The 19,613-nt window shown below is 32.3% G+C and overlaps 2 protein-coding genes and 1 non-coding gene across 4 annotated transcripts; 1 reads left to right on the top strand and 2 right to left on the bottom strand.

The window, feature by feature from the left end:
* Positions 1-3,616: 3,616 nt before the first annotated feature.
* LOC133173133 (uncharacterized) lies at positions 3,617-8,369 on the bottom strand. Its single transcript, XM_061308072.1, has 6 exons — positions 8,288-8,369; positions 7,379-7,481; positions 6,868-7,069; positions 6,203-6,347; positions 5,431-5,490; positions 3,617-4,685 (listed from the first exon to the last, which is right to left on the bottom strand). Exons 2-6 carry the CDS (start codon positions 7,469-7,471, stop codon positions 4,562-4,564), a joined length of 624 nt encoding a protein of 207 aa, XP_061164056.1. The 5' UTR covers positions 7,472-7,481; positions 8,288-8,369; the 3' UTR covers positions 3,617-4,561.
* Positions 8,370-10,840: 2,471 nt separating this feature from the next.
* LOC133173834 (ubiquitin-conjugating enzyme E2 E3-like) lies at positions 10,841-16,743 on the bottom strand. Of its 2 annotated transcripts, none has more exons than XM_061308900.1 (5): positions 16,517-16,743; positions 16,210-16,430; positions 13,238-13,288; positions 12,516-12,648; positions 10,841-11,785 (listed from the first exon to the last, which is right to left on the bottom strand). In XM_061308900.1, the coding sequence occupies exons 2-5, from the start codon at positions 16,320-16,322 to the stop codon at positions 11,540-11,542; spliced, it is 543 nt and encodes a 180-aa protein (XP_061164884.1). In that variant the 5' UTR covers positions 16,323-16,430; positions 16,517-16,743; the 3' UTR covers positions 10,841-11,539. The 2 variants fall into 2 exon arrangements, with proteins under 2 accessions (XP_061164884.1, XP_061164885.1); XM_061308901.1 differs by having other exon boundaries at positions 16,582-16,743.
* A 2,069-nt stretch (positions 16,744-18,812) lies between these two features.
* Positions 18,813-18,894, top strand: Trnas-cga (transfer RNA serine (anticodon CGA)). The gene has a single exon. It is a non-coding gene; the product is annotated as a tRNA-Ser (tRNA).
* The last annotated feature ends 719 nt before the right edge of the window (positions 18,895-19,613 follow it).

Below are 19,613 nucleotides of genomic sequence, written 5' to 3'. Positions count from 1 at the left end.
TAGTAGACAAGATATCATTAATGCCACAGCTGTGATTTGATGAAATGAATGCTGCTTATTCTCCAATCAATTTTGATATCAATCTTGGTATTACTGGTGTTAGAAAGACAGCTTGTAGAAGAGATATACAGATTAAAACTTGAAAGCTAGGAAATTTGTTACCTGGCCTATGACCATTTCACGTGAAAAATTCATTTGCTGCAGGGTTTTTTTTTTAATTCATAAGGTTCACATCCAACATTAATTACTTCTAAACTAAGCACAAGAATGAAATATGGATGAAATATCCTTTTTCCAGTTAATGAACAGTCCCGGAAATAAGATTATTAATATATACATTTCTACTAATTTAGTAGATATATAAGCAAAAATGATAGTCTAGGATTTTTTTTTCTTTTGCTCCTCTTAAACTAAATTTTATGCAAAACAAGTACAAATGCCCCGGAATGTGGTCTTTTTGATCTGACCAACAGTTTCTAGACTAATTATTGCACAAAATTTAGCAGTGTTTAGTCGACATGAAGGTGTAACTTGTCATTTAAGGTTATCTAAGGTTATTAGTCAAACCCATCACTTTACGACCTACTTACAGTCTTGCACTTTTTATTTATTTCTGCAACTGTTGTTATCAAGATGGTTATTTAAAATATTCACAATAATAAGTACTATGAACTTTAAATTGATTTGTAATTGCAATATATTTTGAGGCCAAAGGTTGAAAAGGCGAGGTAACAAATTTATATATAATATGAAATGGTTTCCAGATTTATTTCAATATATACTTCTATGAGTAAAAATATAACCCCTAACGATTTTTTAAGTGAATTGATAATTTCAGTCAATGTTACAAATTTGCATAATGCTAAATTTTTAAAAAATGGTTTTCTGGACGTGATGTAGATTTGCATTTACCAAAAAAAAAAAAAAAAAAAAAAAAAAAAAAACCATCAGTATTTTTTGCTGCTGGTCATTATTGAAGAAACCTGTAGAATATCGTGGTCACTGTTATGTGTAATTCTCTTGTGTCACTTGTAAAACCCACGTTTTTATCTAATTTTTGCATTCTCTGTAAACTTATACTGTTGAAATTAAAAAAAAAAACATTAAAAATAATTAAATTACTCCAAAAATAACTATTAATTTAATTTAATCCCCTAACAAATTAATTTGAATCTAAAAACAATGAAAAACGAAGTTATGATAAATGCCCACTTTCTCTTGATTTTGAATATTCTATGACCTTCACAGAATATTTTCACTTTTCAGAAAAAAGTAAAAACTCCTATACAAGAAAAAATGCTTCAAGTCCGAATGCAACTATTCTCCTATATTTAAATAGGTTCTAACTAGTGGTTTTAATTTGTACAATATTTTCAGTGCTCGTAGTTGCTTTCTTCTGCATGAATTTCAAAGTTATGCACCTCATCCCACCTCTGGCATTTCCAGGGGTCTGTGTTTTATGCCTTATTCACAGATTTGTATTGTTTGTAGGTTTTTTAGATCGATCACCGTTCGTTATCTTGCCTTTTTCATTATGATTTTTTTTCCAAATTGTTAGAATTTTTTCCTGTTAAAGATAACGAAAAACGGAAAATTTTATGGAAGCACTTAGGCCTCAAAATACCTGCCCTCATATAATTCTGTCTCACTCCCTCACCTTACAACGCCCTCAACAACAGAATCCTCTATCCCCACCGATCAGAAGAGTCACTGACGTTGAATAAATTTCATGGTCGTAGGACCCCCCCCCTCCCCCCCCCCCAATAATTTTTCCCAATACATATTATACTACAGAAAACATAGCTACTTTATGCTTGTGCCCTTTAGTAATAATGTCTGACGACTTTTTTTCATTTTGCTTGTCAAGGAATTTTTCTTGACTTCTTGTGTAGAGAGGGTATTTATAGGCATTGTATGCCCAATCTATTCAGTATTCTGAATAAATATTGTTTAAACCAAGGAATTTTTGCTTAGTGGTGCCCCCCCCCCCCCAACCGCTACTGAAAATGTTTGGTCCCACCCTCCAGCTGAAATTGCTTCCTGCGGGCCTGTTATTAGGTCGGAAACTTATGAAGATTATTATATTTAAACATGTAAAAACGATGACAGATATCTAGACAATTCCCGACCTCAGACGTGATCGACTTACCTGGACCGTCGTCCCTGCTGGAATGGAAGTAGGCTTTTCTCTTTACCAGCGGTGATATTGTCTGTAGGCTTGTCTGTTTTGTAAAGAACTGTAACTCCTGGACTGAAATTTCTTTTTCCGATGACCAAAAGTAAAAACATATAAAAGGATATAGCACTATTAATAAAGAACAATACAGCCTTTTTCGGCGGATCATGGATGAAGAAAAATATTTCATCACTAAATTTGTGATAGAAGCAATGTTTCAATGACTATATGAAGCTAAACCATTCGTAAAAAAAAAAATAAAGAATCAATGGGTATCACCATATGTCGCGGTGTTGAAGGTGACAAAACAATAAGTACAAATTAAAACGTTGGACACGCTCAGTGATTACAACAGAACGATCTCTTCATCAATAAGTTAATTGTTAACTTTTAATGACTGCTTAATTTCATCGTAGTATTCAGTGTCAATGATTCCGTCGATAAAAAGTCCGGATGAATTTCAATCGTTATGTCTGTCCATCTGTCTGTCCCAGTAATGGCAGGTCATACCTTCCTATAAAGAGGAAATAGGAAAACCTCAAATATACATGTACTATGTAGGATTGTCTTTCATTTTTGGGAATTCCCGATCTGATTGAAATCAGATCTTTGTTACAGGCTCCGAAATTCTGACAGCGATTATAAGAATTTCGGAGCGTAAAAAAGATCTGATTTTAATCAGATTGGAAAATTCCACACCATCTACCAGTCTCAACTTGGAGAGATGATTTGCAGTTCTAAGTTTAATTAAAATTGTTCTAATTTTTTTAGGTTATATATTTAAATATTTCTCAAATCAAAATTCTGTTTTGAAGATACAACATATAAGACCTTTGGACGGAGTGTTAGTGGTTTAGAGAGTTTGTCTAAAAAAAGAGATGGAAGATGATCTCTTAGTTTTTATCAAACTGTTTATATTATTTTAAATGCTGATGATACTGTTATTCTGTGTGAAACTCCAAGTGATTTACAACATGTATTAAATGAATTTTCTGTATATTGTTAAACATGGAAACTCCATGTTAATGTCATAAAACAAAAATTGTCATTTTTTCAAAGGGACCATCACCTAAATGTGCATTGAGATACGACGAGGTTATAGAAACCGTCCACGCTTCAGGTACCTGAGTTGAGAATACATTGAGCATTCAAAAATCAAATTTTCTCGGACTCCTGGACACCTAGCTGCAATAGCATGCAAACTGTTTCTGAAAATTGTCCCCAAAGTCCACGATAAGGCCCCAGGGTGTGGCTACATTGTTCATACTTTGAAAATTCATTATATCTTTGAAACTCGTCTTTACTCTTGGACATTTTAAAGCCAAACAAAATGGTGACAATGAGGAATCAGCCCTTTACCAAAATGTGTGACCTTTTGTCCTCTATGGTTGTACCAGGCATACTGAGATGGAAATGTACTGAAACTCACGTTACTTTTCATTCATTTTTTATATTTGGTTGAAGCCATTGAGCCAGAGTACAGGTACAGGTATGAGCTTTCAATTTTTTTTAAAAAAAAATGTTATCATGTATCAAAATAAACAATATATATCAACTTTTCCATATGCTTAGATGAGATGTATCATGTTACAATGCACGTTATTGCCATTTTCAATTATTAAACTTAAATAATTGACAACTAAACTTTTACTGTAACATTATCCATTTTTCTTTTTCAAAGAAACAATTCAACAATCGTCTATTTAAAAAGTGAAACAACAGTCTTTCAAAAAAAAAAAAAAAGAACAAACAAAAGACCTAGTATTGTCATAATAAAAAAAAACAACATGTAAAAGCAATTCTATTGTACAGTAGATGCTCATTTAAATTTACTTTTGTCATTATAAATCAAAAGGATCTGAATAACAAATAGGAGCAAGTTACAGGTCTATCACAAAGAACCTTAACCAGTCAAAGTACCTTAACAATGAACAATAAAGTAGAATTCTTGAAGCTCATGATAGGTAAAAACCTATCAGGAACAAAATCAAGTAAAGCCACAAATTACAGCAAGATTTTTGTTTTAAATACATCAGTCACACTTGGAATTATGACATCACTAATTATTCTGGTTAAATGATTAGGTACAGAATTTATAAAAGAGCAAGTGTGCAATACACACTGATTCCACCTGGAAAATGATGATGATCATTTCAATACTAATAGTCTGAGAAGAAATGGTAAACCCATAAAAATTAATTCTCTTACAAAATAAATCGTTTTAAAAACAATAACAATTATCGTGTATGTGTTTAGATTCCATACATTTACAAGGTAACCTTGATTAGCTTGTGTTTGGAATACAATGCTTTTTTTTTTTTTGCTGATTTTACAAGATAAACATGGTTCTCTTCTTTTTTCTCCAAAGTAAGTCTGCCACCGGTGCTAAGATTCCATCTGATTTTCCTGTTTCAGTTTGTTTTGTAAATGTTCATGAATTGTGGCCCTTGGATCCTTTGAATAAGATGGATGACTGTACACTTGGTGGAATAATTCCATGTCTTTTAACCTTACAAAGAAAAATAGAAAAAGCTTCAAGTGATTCTATAACAGAACAATAATCAACAACATTTCTGCCACACACATTTTAAGTACATGCATGTCTAAAAAAAGAAATAAAAGTAATTCTTAAATGTATTTAACTGTCAAAATTATCAACTTCTCCTCAAAAATGTGCATTAAAAATTTTAAGGTCTTAAGATGTACTTATACTCATAGTCATAGTAATAATATTAAATTATTAATACTCTAGTACAAATATACATGTTACAAATTCTTTGTATATGCTAATTATATATATATATATATATATATATATATATATATATATATATATATATATATATATATATATATTTTTTTTTTTTTTTTTTTTAAAGCATTTATTATTGGTAATCCCCATCTGCAATAATCATCATAATCTTCTTTAGTTAGTTTTTTTTCTTTTCTTTTAATATTGACATGTTGCTGCTATCAATTTTGAATTTCTCCTTGTGTACATTATTCTACTTGTATGCCCTGAGGGGCCCCAAATTGGTATCAATAAATCTTAACTTATCTATCTTATCTATACTCATACAGTTAAATAAATAAAACACGATGAGTTTACAATATGTTTTAAAACTACAGTGAATGAAAATCACTTTACTATAAGCATTTAATCATTGTAGGCATGTTGGTTATAATCATATTTTATGTACTGTATACCGTAAAACATTACACTGACATATGAGACAAAAATTATTGGTACTCACATCTGCTTTTGTCGCTTTTTCTCTTTTAAAATACTGCGAGGTTTTTCTTTATTACATTCCCTGAAGAAGAAGAAAAGTTTTACATGTTAGAGAGTACTAAGGCAGAAGACAATCACTTAATCAGTAGCCACTGTGGCCATGCTTATTTCTGATCACTCCATTTTGTGTCATCTCTTGAAAAGCCATGACAATAACCTTTATTTTCTGATTACTTTGAAAACTAGAAAAACACTTCTAAGTTGAGATATACTGCTACTCCTGGCAAAATTTCATTCTTTTTCCTCTACAGACATTATTCTTGCATAAACATTTTGGGATTATGAATAATGGGTCAGATATTAGTTACCACAAGTCTCTGAAAAAAATCAGGATAATAAAAGTTTCCTTGAACTTGCCAAATAAACTTGACATAGAATGAGGATACATTCTCAGGTCCTAGGCAACCATTTATGTCAAGGCTGTGACTTAGGTTATTTAGAAGACTTCAGCAGAAAAAAATTAAAACATCCTTCCTGGCCATAACATTAGAAGCTATACAAAGTCAATATGGAAGTAATCTATGTTTGAATTGCTGATTTAGATTTTATACAATTCTAGCAATACTACCAATGGGGTTTTTTTTCAAACGAGATACTATGAATTGAATTAGTATTGGTAAATATTGCAAATTGGAACATTTTCTCATTTATATCAAAGTGAGGTATTAAATCAAGAGAAGAAATCTGTATTATTATCAGACATAGGTGGGAGTTTGTTTTCAATATGCTCTTACTTTTTCTTGTGTTCATCACTTTTGAGGAGCATGTCCAGAGTAGGGAGGGCCTCTCCCAGCAAACCGATGTCCCCCACCACAGGGGCACTCTGTTTTCTCTTCTTCTCTTTGGCAGCTTTTTCTGCTGCCTCCACTGCATCCAGCTCTATCAATTAAAAAAAATCACTATTAGCCAACCTAATAAAGAATTATCAACTCTAACAATCACGCTGATCCCTAATAACCATCCTGATAAAGAATTATCAGATCTATCGATGTAACAGACCACTATTAACCATCCTAATTAAGAATTTTCCGCTGTACCAGTATAACAGATCCTTATCAATATTTGTAATAAAACATTAACATGTTTTGTTCTGGCATGTAACAATCAATATACAGGAGATACAGCTGTATCTTGTTTTAGCCTACGCTTTACTTGTAGAGAAAATGTCTGAGAGAAAATCTTTGTCTTTCTTTCTACTCTGACTAAGAAGTTTATTTCATCAGTTTATTAAATCTGTTGACAAAAAGAGCCTCAGAATAACTTCCTCAGGAAACAGTAATGGTTCCACACCATCTAAACATGTTAACGTGAATTGAACCCTCTCAAAAAGAAAAAAAATTAATTTAAAATGTTTGGATGAATTATCCATACTTCATTTAAAATTTAATTTTTAACTTACTTTGCACTAGAAGTTCTCTTCTAAGTTTCTTCCTGTCTTTCTTTTTCAGCTGTAGCCCCTTAAGTGAGGTACTAGTAATGGCACTCTTTGTATCCCAGTCAGTGGGCAGTTTCTGAGCCAAATCCTCCATGCTGATTTTCACACTCTTAAACATGTTACCTGTTACAGCAGGTACACTTGGAGTAGAGGAGGTTTCCATTTCCTAAATGTAAGATCATGTGTACTACTTGATAAAGCAGATGATTCTTAAATATGTATCACTAAATATATATAAGCACACAAACAAAGGATTCTAATGTTCACTATTCTCAATGCTATGTCCTTATTAAATTCTACCCATCTTATTATTTTATACTTTTAGCAGTGTTTACCAAACATGTGACATTATCATTATCAATATTTTGTCATATTTTAAGTTTTACCTATATCCTTGTTTCATAGTGCATTCAAGTTTCCATGAACAAGGACACAGATTTTACAGGAACACAGATTTTACAGGAACACCTCTCACCTCCTGGTCTGCCTTTCCCTCCTCTTTGGTGACATTTTTGGGTTTAACTGCTGCATTGTGGTATTTCTGTCTACCTCTCTTTTGTTTACCCATTTTTTACAACCTTAAGTAAAAGGTGACATTGAGTTACTGCCTACTACTAACATATTTCCTCCATATTAATCTAATTCTATTTACAATGTTTTTAAAAACTTCATGGAGATAACTAGAAACACTTCTAGAAAAAATGATGCATAAAGAAAATTCTGCCAAGAAAATGTGAATTAAGCTAACTCCATGTTGCAGGTTCCTCTTTCATTTAAAATTTTTCAATACTAAACATGTTGGGACCAATTGCCCAAATGGGATATTTTATAGCCCATTCACGATACATAACAATATGGCAAATGGGATATAAATTTACTGTGCAAAAAACTAAAGATTTTTTCCTTTAGCTTTACATGTTATAAATCTACATCTGCATCATACTTAAAAAGTAACAACCTGTGGTTAACAGGTTTATCTGTATCCCCACCATGTAGGGGATTGATTCCTCTTTACTTTTTGAACTGTATGTCACAGGTTCTTGGGTCTTGGTTTATAAATATGTATACCTATTGATATGTAAAAAAAAAAGTTCTTTTTTTTTTTTACATATCAATAGGTATACATATTTATAAACCAAGACCCAAGTACCTGTGCTCTGCAATGGGCTTGCGTCAAAATTTTTGCCATAAAGTAAAAAAAGATTTCAAGGATTTTATTCAAATTAATAGTGAATTACTTAGTAAATATCTTAAAATGTTAAAGGCAAAAATTAGAGCAAACATTTTTTTTTAATTATAATGAATGAAAACAAACGCTATTGCCGAGTATCAAACCTAAAAAAAAACAAATCAACAATACTAATAAAGCAAACAATCATCTTACATAAGCCAGAATATACAATTATTGCAAGTTGTACATGGATATTCCTAGTTCATCACAACTCCATCATATACAGTCATGCTGCTGTCTATTTTGTACATGGGCGCCGCCATCTTAAGTTTTACAAAATTGAAAAGGTAGACTTACAGAAATCTGAATTCCGGGAAAATATTTTTTATCGAGCGCATGTCCCTTACCAACGGACACGCATTGCTTAAATAAACAGTGTAAAAATTTGATCGTAGTTTGAACAGGGAGATTAATGCTATAAGCTATAAATTACAATTTGGGGGGGGGGGGGGGCTCTGAGGGGAATTTGTTAAACTCTTCAATGTGCTTTTGAATAGCTGTTTTTAACTGTTTTAATCAATAACAACAAAATTTTACCACTACATAGGCAATTAAAATTTGTATTGTACACTTTTAATTAGGCTATTATATTCAATTTATTAAGGTTCTGTGCATGTATCGCATGTACTTATTTTAGCAAATTCAAAATCTACATGTAGTGCAATCAGTTGGTCATTGGACTCCACTGTCTTTACATGGATTACTTCTCAGTAAAAGTATTTCTTGGCAGTGATATTATAAAGAGACAGTGTGTAATGTCCTATAGTTTGAATCCCATTTAAAAATATGCTTCATTACATGAATGGGTGGGCTGAATTAGTGGGAAAAGGTTGATAAATATAATGACCTGATATTTTTGAATGTTTTGTTTTGCTTCAAACTCTGCCTTTGAAGTTTTCTCCCCCCCCCCCCCCCCCCCAAAAAAAAAAAAAAAACATGCAATTACATTCCTGTGTCTAAACTACAGCTATGAATTGCTTCAGAAAACAGTTTGTTTTTTTTTTAATTCCCTGTAAACTGCAGCCCATATGTTCTGTCAAAGTGAACCTTTTTGGACATGAGCTGGGGTCCATCAGACTGAGGAAATGGAGATATGGTACTCATTAGTAGTTACAATAGTGGGGATCAGGCAGGTTCAATCACTGTTGGCCAGATTATAGCTCAATTGGTAAACACCTGACTAGTGATGTAGGGGGCCCAGGTTCGAATCCTGGTTTGGTCTGTCTCATTTTTCTCCTTTTTAGTTACACTTGGTGCTGAGCCATGCCCTGGAAGTGACAGATGAAAGACATGCCAGGGAAGAACCTGGTTTGGTCATGTCTTCAGGGGCAAAACCTTTTGAGGAAAGAATATGATGGTCAGGCAAGTACGATCACCTGTGGCCATATATCTCGGTAGAGCATCTGTATAGTGATATAGGGTCTGGGTTTGAATCCTGGTTTGGTCCCTGCCATCCTCGCAAGCCAGGGGTGCTGAGTCAACACGTTGCCGTTGGACAACGTGTTGACTCAGGACCCCTGGCTTGCGAGGATGGTCCCTTGCCGGTTACACTTTAAATATCACCACTATTCCAATGGCAAACCTCGAACCATGCAAAGAAATGAGATCATGTACAATGTACATATGTTGAAGCAGCATAGTCTTTGATGATGGCATAACTTCATTACTGTACTGTACAGGAGTATCTTATTTGATTATAGACCATCTATGATACATGTTTTTCATATGATTAGAGACCATCTATGATACATGTATTTCATATGATATTTTAGTCCATTCAAGATACATGTATTTCATATGATTTAGACCATTCATGATACATGTATTTCATATGATTTTATTCCATTCATAATAATGTATTTCATAAGATTTTAGTCCATTCATGATACATGTATTTCAGGCATGGATCCAGGAATTTTTTGCAAGGGGGGGGGGAGGTCCACCCCAGTCAAAAATTTTCCACCCAGAAAAAAACCTGAACTCCTTTCCCAAACGTATCAAACCAAGAAATTTCCTGACAAGCAGAAAAAAAAAAAAACGTAAAATACTTTTCCCAGATGTGAAATAACCTATTTTGTGGTGGTGGTAGTGGTGGGTCCAAGTTTTCCATGGGAGGGGGGTCCAAAGTCATTTTTTATTTGCTTCAGTGTATACTTTTAATAACTATGCAAATTCCGGGGGGAGGGGCGACCCACCCTCTAGATCCGCGCATGTATTTCATATGATTTTAGACCATTTATGACACATGTATTTCATATGATTTTAGACCATTCATTATACATGTATTCATATGATTTTAGACCATTCATGATACATGTATTTCATAGGATTTTAGACCATTCATGATACATGTATTTCATAGGATTTTAGACCATTAATGATACATGTATTTCATATGATTTTAGAGCACTTATGATACATGTATTTCATATGATTTTAGTCCATTCAAGATACATGTATTTCTTATGATTATAGACCAGGATTATTGAAACTAGGCAATACCCTTATTCTGTGATAAGTTGGACATGCATGTTTGTCAGAGAGGGATGGGTATAAAAGCATTGATTCAGAACTTAAGCGCCTTAAACTGCCTATCGATCATTACACTGGCTTGCATTGTAAAGATGCATATATGTATAAATAGGAGGAAATCAATCTCATATTTAATTAATTAAGCTCTTCAAAATGACAACAGATCTGTATAACTATATATCATTTAAGTTTTATTTTTACTTTCATATAACTATAATATTTGTGTACACACCACATGCAAAAAATGAAGCATAAAATGTCTTTTTTTTTCAGTCAATCATTATGATCTTTACCTCTGTATAAATTTACTGCAAAACAAACATTCACTTATGAAACGGAAACATTTTGTGGTTACATCACACATAAATAACGTACATATCATACAAATTCAGCTGTAAAACTCTTATACACAAGTTTATTTTCATTTTTCACTGGTCAAAGGGACACACAGAACCTTATCAGGCCCTACTGTAATAACACGTTATACAAAAATGAAATTGATAGTGAAAGAAGTATCACATATAAAAAACATATGAAGAATAATCAAGGGAATATGAACCTTTAATAATTAATAATATAATAATTAATTATAATAAAGTAAATTATACATATCACTGACTTGCTCAGATAGATTGCCACATTTTATTGATACTCAGATTTAAGACAGAAGTAACATATATATCTTTAAAACACTTTAATTTTATTATGACAGAAGAACAATAATTTTCTACATTTTAACAGCTATCAGTTTAAAGCAGATTTTGATCAATATCCTTTGTAGGCAGGAGAGTAAACATTGAGATTGTAAAATACTACCCTTCCCCAAATCCCGTATCAGCTCTCAGTTACAATTCTTTAAATTTCAGAATGACATCATGTTGCATATCTCTTGGTCCATTGCCGTGCCATTTTGTCGTGCTCTTCACGACTGGACAGATACTGCTGTGCGATAGAACCAACCAGGGGGTCATGAGGATTGCAGTCTGCCAGGAGGCTGGTGACTGATAGCAGCACCTTAGAAATGGTCAGTGCTGGACTCCACTGGTCCTTTAGGACATCTAAACAAATGTGACCTTGACTGTTGATGTTACAGTGGTAGATCCGAGTCTTAAATACCAGCTGAAATTTAAAAAAAAAAATATTCTTAAAATTTTTAGTTGAAAATTGCAGCTGCACGTTTCTTCTGATAAAAATTCCATAACTAGCTCAAAATGACCTCAATATAATCTTACTGTACTACAAGATTTTTGTGGGACTTTTTCAAAGATGTGGTCTATGGCATGTATGAATCTAGCTTTTGTAATCAAAAACACTTGATGTGCATTATGACGAAAGTTTGAAAACTGCTAATTTTAAAACTTCAAGAAAATGACAGTTTAGGAACTTTCAGATGGAATCAAACTGTTCACTAAGATAGAGCAGAATCCTGTTTACACAAGTATAAAGGTCCAGGAAGGTCATCAAGAAGTATGCATATTACAAGATATTTCAATGTACCGGTACTTGTTCTTAATGAAAATTTTCCTGAGAAAACAATTTTTAAAGAAAAATTATAGTTAATCATGATATTTTCTACCAGTTACTATTACACTGCAAGAAATTATAGACAATATCTCTGTAATTTTTTTTTTGGCTGATTAGCATGTTATTAATCAAAGATGCAAAGTCTGGTTTTGGTCAGAAAGACTAACAGACAGTGATTATAAATATAGGGCACCTCAAATCCTTACTGGGCCCAACAAACAATAACTTTGTACTGCTAGCATTAGATTGGATAACATAAAAGAATTACCTGTTAATAATTGGTTGAAAACTTTTTGGGAAATAACCTTGTTCAATTGACACTTACCTTAGGTGGCTTAAATGGGTAGTCAGTGGAGAAAGAAATATCCAGGAAGAAGACTCCGCCCTCGTACACTGTACCCTTTGGCCCAAGAATTGTCGACACCCACTCATAGAGGTTGTCTCCCTTTGGTCCCGCACTTCAAAGAAATAAGAACCAGTTATAAACTTTCAAGCTAGGGGGAATACATTTAATATAGTTCCTATCTCTCTCAGATGTAAATAATAAACATTATCAAGCTGTGATTGGAGTCAAATGTGTCTCGTCATCAACAGTGATCAGACAAACTGTGAATGAATCGAGAAAGGTAACATTTACTCTCCATGGAAATAAATTTCTGAATCACTACCTCCAATACATAGAGAATCATATTGTACATGTACTGGTTTTTAATATTTTGAAATTGAATATTCAATAAAAGTCATATGCATGTGTATTTCTAATATGGTTATTTTTTTTGGTTGTTGGAAATTTGTGTTATTCATATTCAATTAATTACAATGTACATGTATTTAGCCATAAAATGCTTGAGGAAAAACCTTGTACATGTATATCAACTAGCAATGAGTGGAGATTTAAAACCTAATTACTAAGGTACATATAAATTCCTCTATCAAAGAAAAAGCAATAAACTATATATATTTTTTTTGAATGAGAAAGAGAAAGTCACTCATTTTAGATTGATCAATCAAACCCTCTTAAACTCTTTGTGATCCAGACTTACTTACCTTACATTTGGTGGGGGGTCTAAAGTTAATTCAGCTAACTCTCTTTGCAATCTGAAACCATCATTTTTCTTATTACTAATTTACAAGTACATGTCTATACAAAATAATTTACTAATAAATGTAAATATACAAGGAAACTTAATAGAACATGTAAAGATCGATGCATGGTAATTCACTAATACATGTAAACAGGCAATGTAATTTACTAAGTAATTGACAGATACATGTAAATATACAAGGATATTTACTATTGCATGTAAAGAGCTAGGTTCTTTTTATGCATAAAATGGCCCTGTCCATGTATCAATTAGTTGACTAACTCCCTATGTCCCATTGCATATGTCACTATGAAGTAGTTCATCTATTATAACAAAGTTTCCTTTGAGAGTCCAGGTATTGGAAAACAGGATTTGTAAAATTGCACAATATTATAGTTCTTGAATCTTACAGAATTAAAACAGTTGTATCTAAGTACTTTCAGCAAAGAATTAAAATATGAGCACACCCCTTGATCCAAAAAAATAAACATGTTTATAACTTTCAACAATTCTATCATTATATATACAGTTGAACTTTGGTATCTCGAACACTGATATCTCGAATACCCTGGATATGTTGAAGTGATATGGAAGTCCCAACCCCTTATTCTTTAAGTATTTTACCCTGGATATCTCAAATCCTGGGATATTTTGAAGTTTTTTCTCAGTCCCATTGTGTTCCAGATAACGAGGTTAGACTGTACATGTAATTGCACATTTTGGATCAGAAGTAGTGCTTTTTATGAAATGTTGAAAAAAACTGCTTAATCCTTATGGCATTTTTGAAGAAATTTTTAGGATATGGGAATGATGCAAAATTCATGATGTCAAAATACATTGACTAGAGCAAGAAAAAATTGTCATTTTTAATAGCTGCTAAGTGACCCATGCTCTTTACAAAGTAATTTACAAGTACATGTAAATATACAAGGCAATTTACAAGTACAAAAAGCATGTAAATATGCAAGGTATTTTACAATTACTTATAAATATACAAGATGCAGAAGTAGGTTTGGTGGTCAGGTTCTATCACTGTGTGTCCAAGACAGAGATAAAGTGTACATTGTATAGTTCTCTAGCTATTCTAGGAAGCTGTGTGTTCACTGAATGTAAATAATTGCACATTTATTTTCATCGGTTTCAGAATTTTCTGGAGAAGAATTCAAAATAAATGTTCTTGACATTTTTAGTAAAAATTAGTTTTCTTAAGTTATGTTTATACCATTAGAAATGCACAAAAGAGTTGTGAATGAAATTTGAATTTTATGGTTTTTAGAAAAATGTTAAGGGAAAAACTATATTTTAAAAATTTCTGTATTGTAGTAAGAGAAAGTTTTAAAAAGAATTTTACAATGAATGGCAAGCATTATTAGAAAATCTGATAAACTGATTTAAAGAATTTTTATTTATGATTAAGCCAAAAAAAATATTCAATTATAAGACATTTACTTTATAAAATAATTTTAAGTCTATTAGCAATATTGATTACATATTCATTCTGCAATGTTACATGTATGTATTTTATCTTAATTTGTAAAATGTAAGAGCCAATTTAAAAAAATAACAAGTTTTCATTTCCTTAGTTCTGAGTCTGGCACAAAATTGGCATCGGATGTACAGTCAGAATTTGTTTTATTAAATCAATGGAAGCACTGACTTTATCAATGACTATCTACTAATCACTTAATCAATAACCTTTTGATTTTTATTAAAACTTTTTTTATGCATGGATTTATTGTACTGCAATATATTTTCTTCATCACACAAATCTGTCTCTTATTCTCCTTTAAAGTCATAATTATTGATTCAAATGTGAAATATTTCCAAATTCTCTATCATTGTGTCCACGCAAACATATTCCTTGTAAAAAAAAAACTTTTTACTTTCAGAGTTATTAGTTCTGACCATCTTTGGTAATTTGATCTCAGCTGTGAAATATTTTGTAATGGATTATATCAGAATTAATCCAAGAAAAGGTCAAACATTTTAGGTGCAATACAATTGATGTTTAAATTCATGTGAAAGAAAATTGAGTGGAAAATTTATACAAAATGTTAATAGTTTGTTACCTTCATTCCACATAATTCATCGAGGATATTTTTTTCTTTCTTAGGGGTAAAATTTCAATTACACAAAAGATTTTTCAAAAATATTTTAACTTTTGTTGTAAGATACATTTTTCAAATATATTTTTTTAATTATCCTTTTTTTAAAAAAAAAAAAAATACATATTTCCCCCAAATGTCGGTGATGCTTGTAAAATCTTAATATCAATTGAACATGTTGAATAAAACTATATATTAAAGAAAATCTATTCTTTGCTTTAATTTATGTTATAAATGTCCCTGCATTTTTTAAAATCACTTTCTATCATTTTTATAATTTCCTGAATATTGCTTGATAGTTACAAATCACCCAAAGCATATCATATAATAATATGAAGCATACCATTCGTGAAATCAAAATTCACACACAAAAGTCTACGATACTCAGCTATAGATATAAATTAATAGGCAGAAAATGACTGAATCAGATAAAACTGTATGTTGATGTGGCTATACAGAGGTATCGTAGTTACTGGCAAACTAGAATGCACTTTGATGATTAGTGGTGCACATTCTAGCACAGAGATTAATGTAAATGTGTTCCCCTTCGGAAGCCCCCACTTACATCGTAACAATGAACAAGGCGTTGAAAAAGTTTTCCCCTAGATTTCTCTTAAATCCCAATATAGTTAAATATGTTTTACACTGTATAAAACCTGAGATAAGGGAGATCACGACTCATACTTTTGAAAGATAAAATACTTAACAGTTAAGTCACAGTACGCTGTCAAATCTTATATGCAAATTAGTTTGGGTTATTTGAGGCACACGAAGGGTATTATTTAAGCCAAGATATTTAATTCAAGGAAACAATTTTTGGATGAGATACCTGCGAGCACTTGTACTGTTGTTCTTTGTAGTCTTGGTTTTGGTTTCTTTAGCAGTGTTTGGCACACGGGCACGGGAGGGACCAGGCTGGGGCACCCCCGAACTTGTAGCCATTGTGCTCGGTCTCCCCAATGTCAAGATGTAATAGATATTCCAAAGCTATATATATATTCAGCTGATACTCTCTCGTGCTTTAGTTCAGGCTTTGAAGAATAGGAAAATCTGAAATTAAAAATGTTCATAAGTTATATCACTAATAATATGCTGGTGTGAAATATACAAGTTAAAGGCACTGAAAATAAGAATACCAAATTATCGTCGGTACTAACTCCGCTGGCGAATGATCTGTCGTCCGATAACTCACAAGTCTCACCTAAAGAACAAGACTAATTTGATGATAGGAGATTTAATTCCGCTTGAGACGACTAACTGGTCATCCACTATATAATACCCTCTAAGATCTCGGGATGATCCAAGGGTCAGTCCTTCTTGTGAGCTACTCCGTTCTACGCCCCAGCCCAATGATTAGGCCAAAGCAAAAAATGTTCGTTCGTCAGACGTCACGCTTTCGAACAAAGCGAAAAGTAAGAGGTGGATCTAGGTTTTCATCTCCCTAAAAAAATGAGATTTATTGATATGATTATTACAGGGTACAAGCACAAATAATTAATTTATATACAAGAAAATCATACTTCACTCATCAAAATTGCGCAATATTCTATAATTAATTTTAATTTTTAATTTTTAAGATAATTTTTTAAACTGTATGAACCAGGGGCACGGGGTAGGAGGCGTGCCCCGAATAATTTTGCCGATATACAGATTACTATAGAAACATAGCTACTATATATGCTTGTGCCCCCTCAATAATAACATCTGATTTTTTTTTTTTTTTTTATGGTCAAGGAATTTTAGGAAGATGATATAGTGCCCCCAGCTGAAAATGTATGGTTGTCCTCCCCCCAATTGAAATAGCTTCCTACGGGCCTGGACAGAACATTTTCGATTTTGAAAACTTGGAAATTTTTATTTTGTTTTTACAACCAGGGCCTGCAACTGGTGATATATGTACATAGAATGGGCACGTGAATCTGTTTATCTTCGGCTTAAGAACTTTGTCATGCATTAATTAATTAGTGGAAAGAGGTATAGTTATATAATTTATATAAAAGTCTCGGATTCAGGAAGAAATATATGGATATTAATTTTCACCTAATATCTTTATATAGAGGGACGGATGGGAAACAGTGCTGCATGTTAGATCTATATAAATATGAACAGAACAGAATATCTATTTCTAATACACAATCATGAAATGATTACATAATCAGGAAAAGGTATGCGAATTGATAGTATAACAACTATTACATATGGAACGTTAATAACTCATTCCATAATGTATTTGGAAGATTCAAATTTACCCTTCTGATCTGAGGTGATATAATGCCTCAAAAACTCCGAATTAATCGAAAAAGGGGGACCTATTTGTGTGTGGGGGGGAGAGAGGGGGGGAGTGGGCTGGGGCTGGACACTCGTAATGTAAATTCAATTGTTCTAGCTGAAAATCGCAGGGGGTCCGGACCGGCCCCTCAGTTCTAGATCCGTACATGAGTGGGTTATCATAATAGATGATGACAACGTCTTGGAATCAAAATCCGATAAATTTGAAATTACGAAAGTTTTTATTTATTTATTTATTCATAAAAAAAAATTATTCACAGCTATTTTTTATTAATTAATTACCTAATTTATTTATCAGCATTCATATATGGTGATGTATTTTATTCCCATCATTTAAAATGAACTAAAAACGAAATATTCATTAAAATGAACTAAAAACGAAATATTCAGTCATTTGAAATTGGGACAATAATTTTTTCAGCCTAGGTTTATACATTTGCTTTATATTTTCTAAATGAATTGTATAAAATCATTGAGTGATTGACTCGATCACTAGTTGATTAATTATTGAGAGAGAGATTTTTTCCTTACAGTACGTCATGCAGAATAGAAATGGATATCTACATGACTGGCTTTTTTTAAATAAAGAATTTCAGTCAAAGTTGAAAACTACCACTAGGTCTTTTCACCATGCACAAATATTAAATAAATGAAAAGATGGATAAATGGATACATAGATAAAAAGATCGATTATAATCATACGCTGTACAATTATCAGCGATCAATCAAAGCTAGATCCGCCACCTTTCAGGCTTTCTGGTTCGCTTACAACAAAGAAACATAACTCGTATTATTTCAATATGAAAAGTATTTCAACACGTCTACATAATTTATGGAACTTAAAAAATACCACCAATGTACTAACTCGAAGAATTACTTATCACTGTATATTCATATTCAATGATATTGTCTATTGTCTGTATGATATATAAGAATATAATTGTTATTTGTTTATGCCCATTTGGGCTGAGTTGGTATTAAATACTATTCATAACTCGAGTATCAAACACATGTCAGTAATGTATAAATCAAGGCAGTCCACAATTCTGGTCAATTATACAAAATCTGGTACTGGAGGTAAAACGTTTATCATTTTTGTACAATCCAAAAGCATGGTTTTTATCTTCTTGCAATTCAGCCAAGGTCGTGGTGGCCGAGTGGTTAAGGCGTTTGACTCGAAATCAAATGGGCTATGCCCGCACAGGTTCGAATCCTGTCCACGACGGAAAATCTTTTTTCCCCCCACGATGTTATCTTTCTCTTTCAATGAATCGGGGGAAGATGCACATGTCCAAAAAATGCAGTGAATAGCACACTTCTCTACTGATGTAACTGAAAGATTATTTTTTCACTGTTTATAAAAAGCTGGTATGAAAAGGATGTGAAACATTTAAATGTCAGAGGGAGGAAATTTTATTTACCGCATGTCATTTTTCAGCAGAAATTTGATATTGAAATATATGAAATCTTTTGTAAACAAAGGTTTATTTAATAGATCTTCTACTCCATATATTCCATTGTATTATAAATCTTTTCTTTTGCTAAATAGATGTACTACCATGGAAATGTTTATTTGACAATATCAATAAGCTATAATCTGTAACAATATGCGAGGCTTTTCTTAATTTAGTGTATTTATATTGAAGTATTTTTTTTCTCTCATTCTGTTAAACTATAAGAACAAGTATGCTTCCACATACCAAAATGAATGAATGTGAGTGAGAAAGTGTAAGCCAATGGTGTGAAAAAAGAATAAAGTTTCATACTTGATACTGTATGTTTGCAATAAGATGGAGAAAAAAAAACAAGATGTGTTTGTGAAACACTGATGCCCCCGTATTGCAGCTTATGGCGAAGGTTAAAGTTTCTTCAAATGCAAGTCAAAATCCAGGCCAAAAGATAAAAAATGTTGATACCCAAAGAAAGGTCTTGTCTCGAGGAATA

Source organism: Saccostrea echinata, unplaced genomic scaffold (genome assembly GCF_033153115.1).
Source record: "Saccostrea echinata isolate AGI-Se365-2 ecotype Australia unplaced genomic scaffold, CSIRO_AGI_Sech_v1 ptg000056l, whole genome shotgun sequence".
Taxonomy (NCBI): Eukaryota; Metazoa; Mollusca; class Bivalvia; order Ostreida; family Ostreidae; genus Saccostrea; species Saccostrea echinata.
The sequence above is the reverse complement of the archived record's forward strand: the minus strand, read 5'-3'. Positions and strand labels throughout refer to the sequence as shown.

Excerpts from the sequence above, each read along its gene's own strand:
- LOC133173834 (XM_061308900.1), bottom strand. The coding sequence starts at position 16,322 with ATGGCTACAAGTTCGGGGGTGCCCCAGCCTGGTCCCTCCCGTGCCCGT. Across the intron at positions 13,289-16,209 it reads AACAGTACAAGTGCTCGCAG|ATTGCAAAGAGAGTTAGCTG; the intron begins GTATCTCATCCA and ends TGATGGTTTCAG. Across the intron at positions 11,786-12,515 it reads ACCCATTTAAGCCACCTAAG|CTGGTATTTAAGACTCGGAT; the intron begins GTAAGTGTCAAT and ends TTTAAATTTCAG.
- LOC133173133 (XM_061308072.1), bottom strand. The coding sequence starts at position 7,471 with ATGGGTAAACAAAAGAGAGGTAGACAGAAATACCACAATGCAGCAGTT. Across the intron at positions 7,070-7,378 it reads AGGGAAAGGCAGACCAGGAG|GAAATGGAAACCTCCTCTAC; the intron begins GTGAGAGGTGTT and ends TCTTACATTTAG. Across the intron at positions 4,686-5,430 it reads AAAAAGCGACAAAAGCAGAT|GTTAAAAGACATGGAATTAT; the intron begins GTGAGTACCAAT and ends TTTCTTTGTAAG.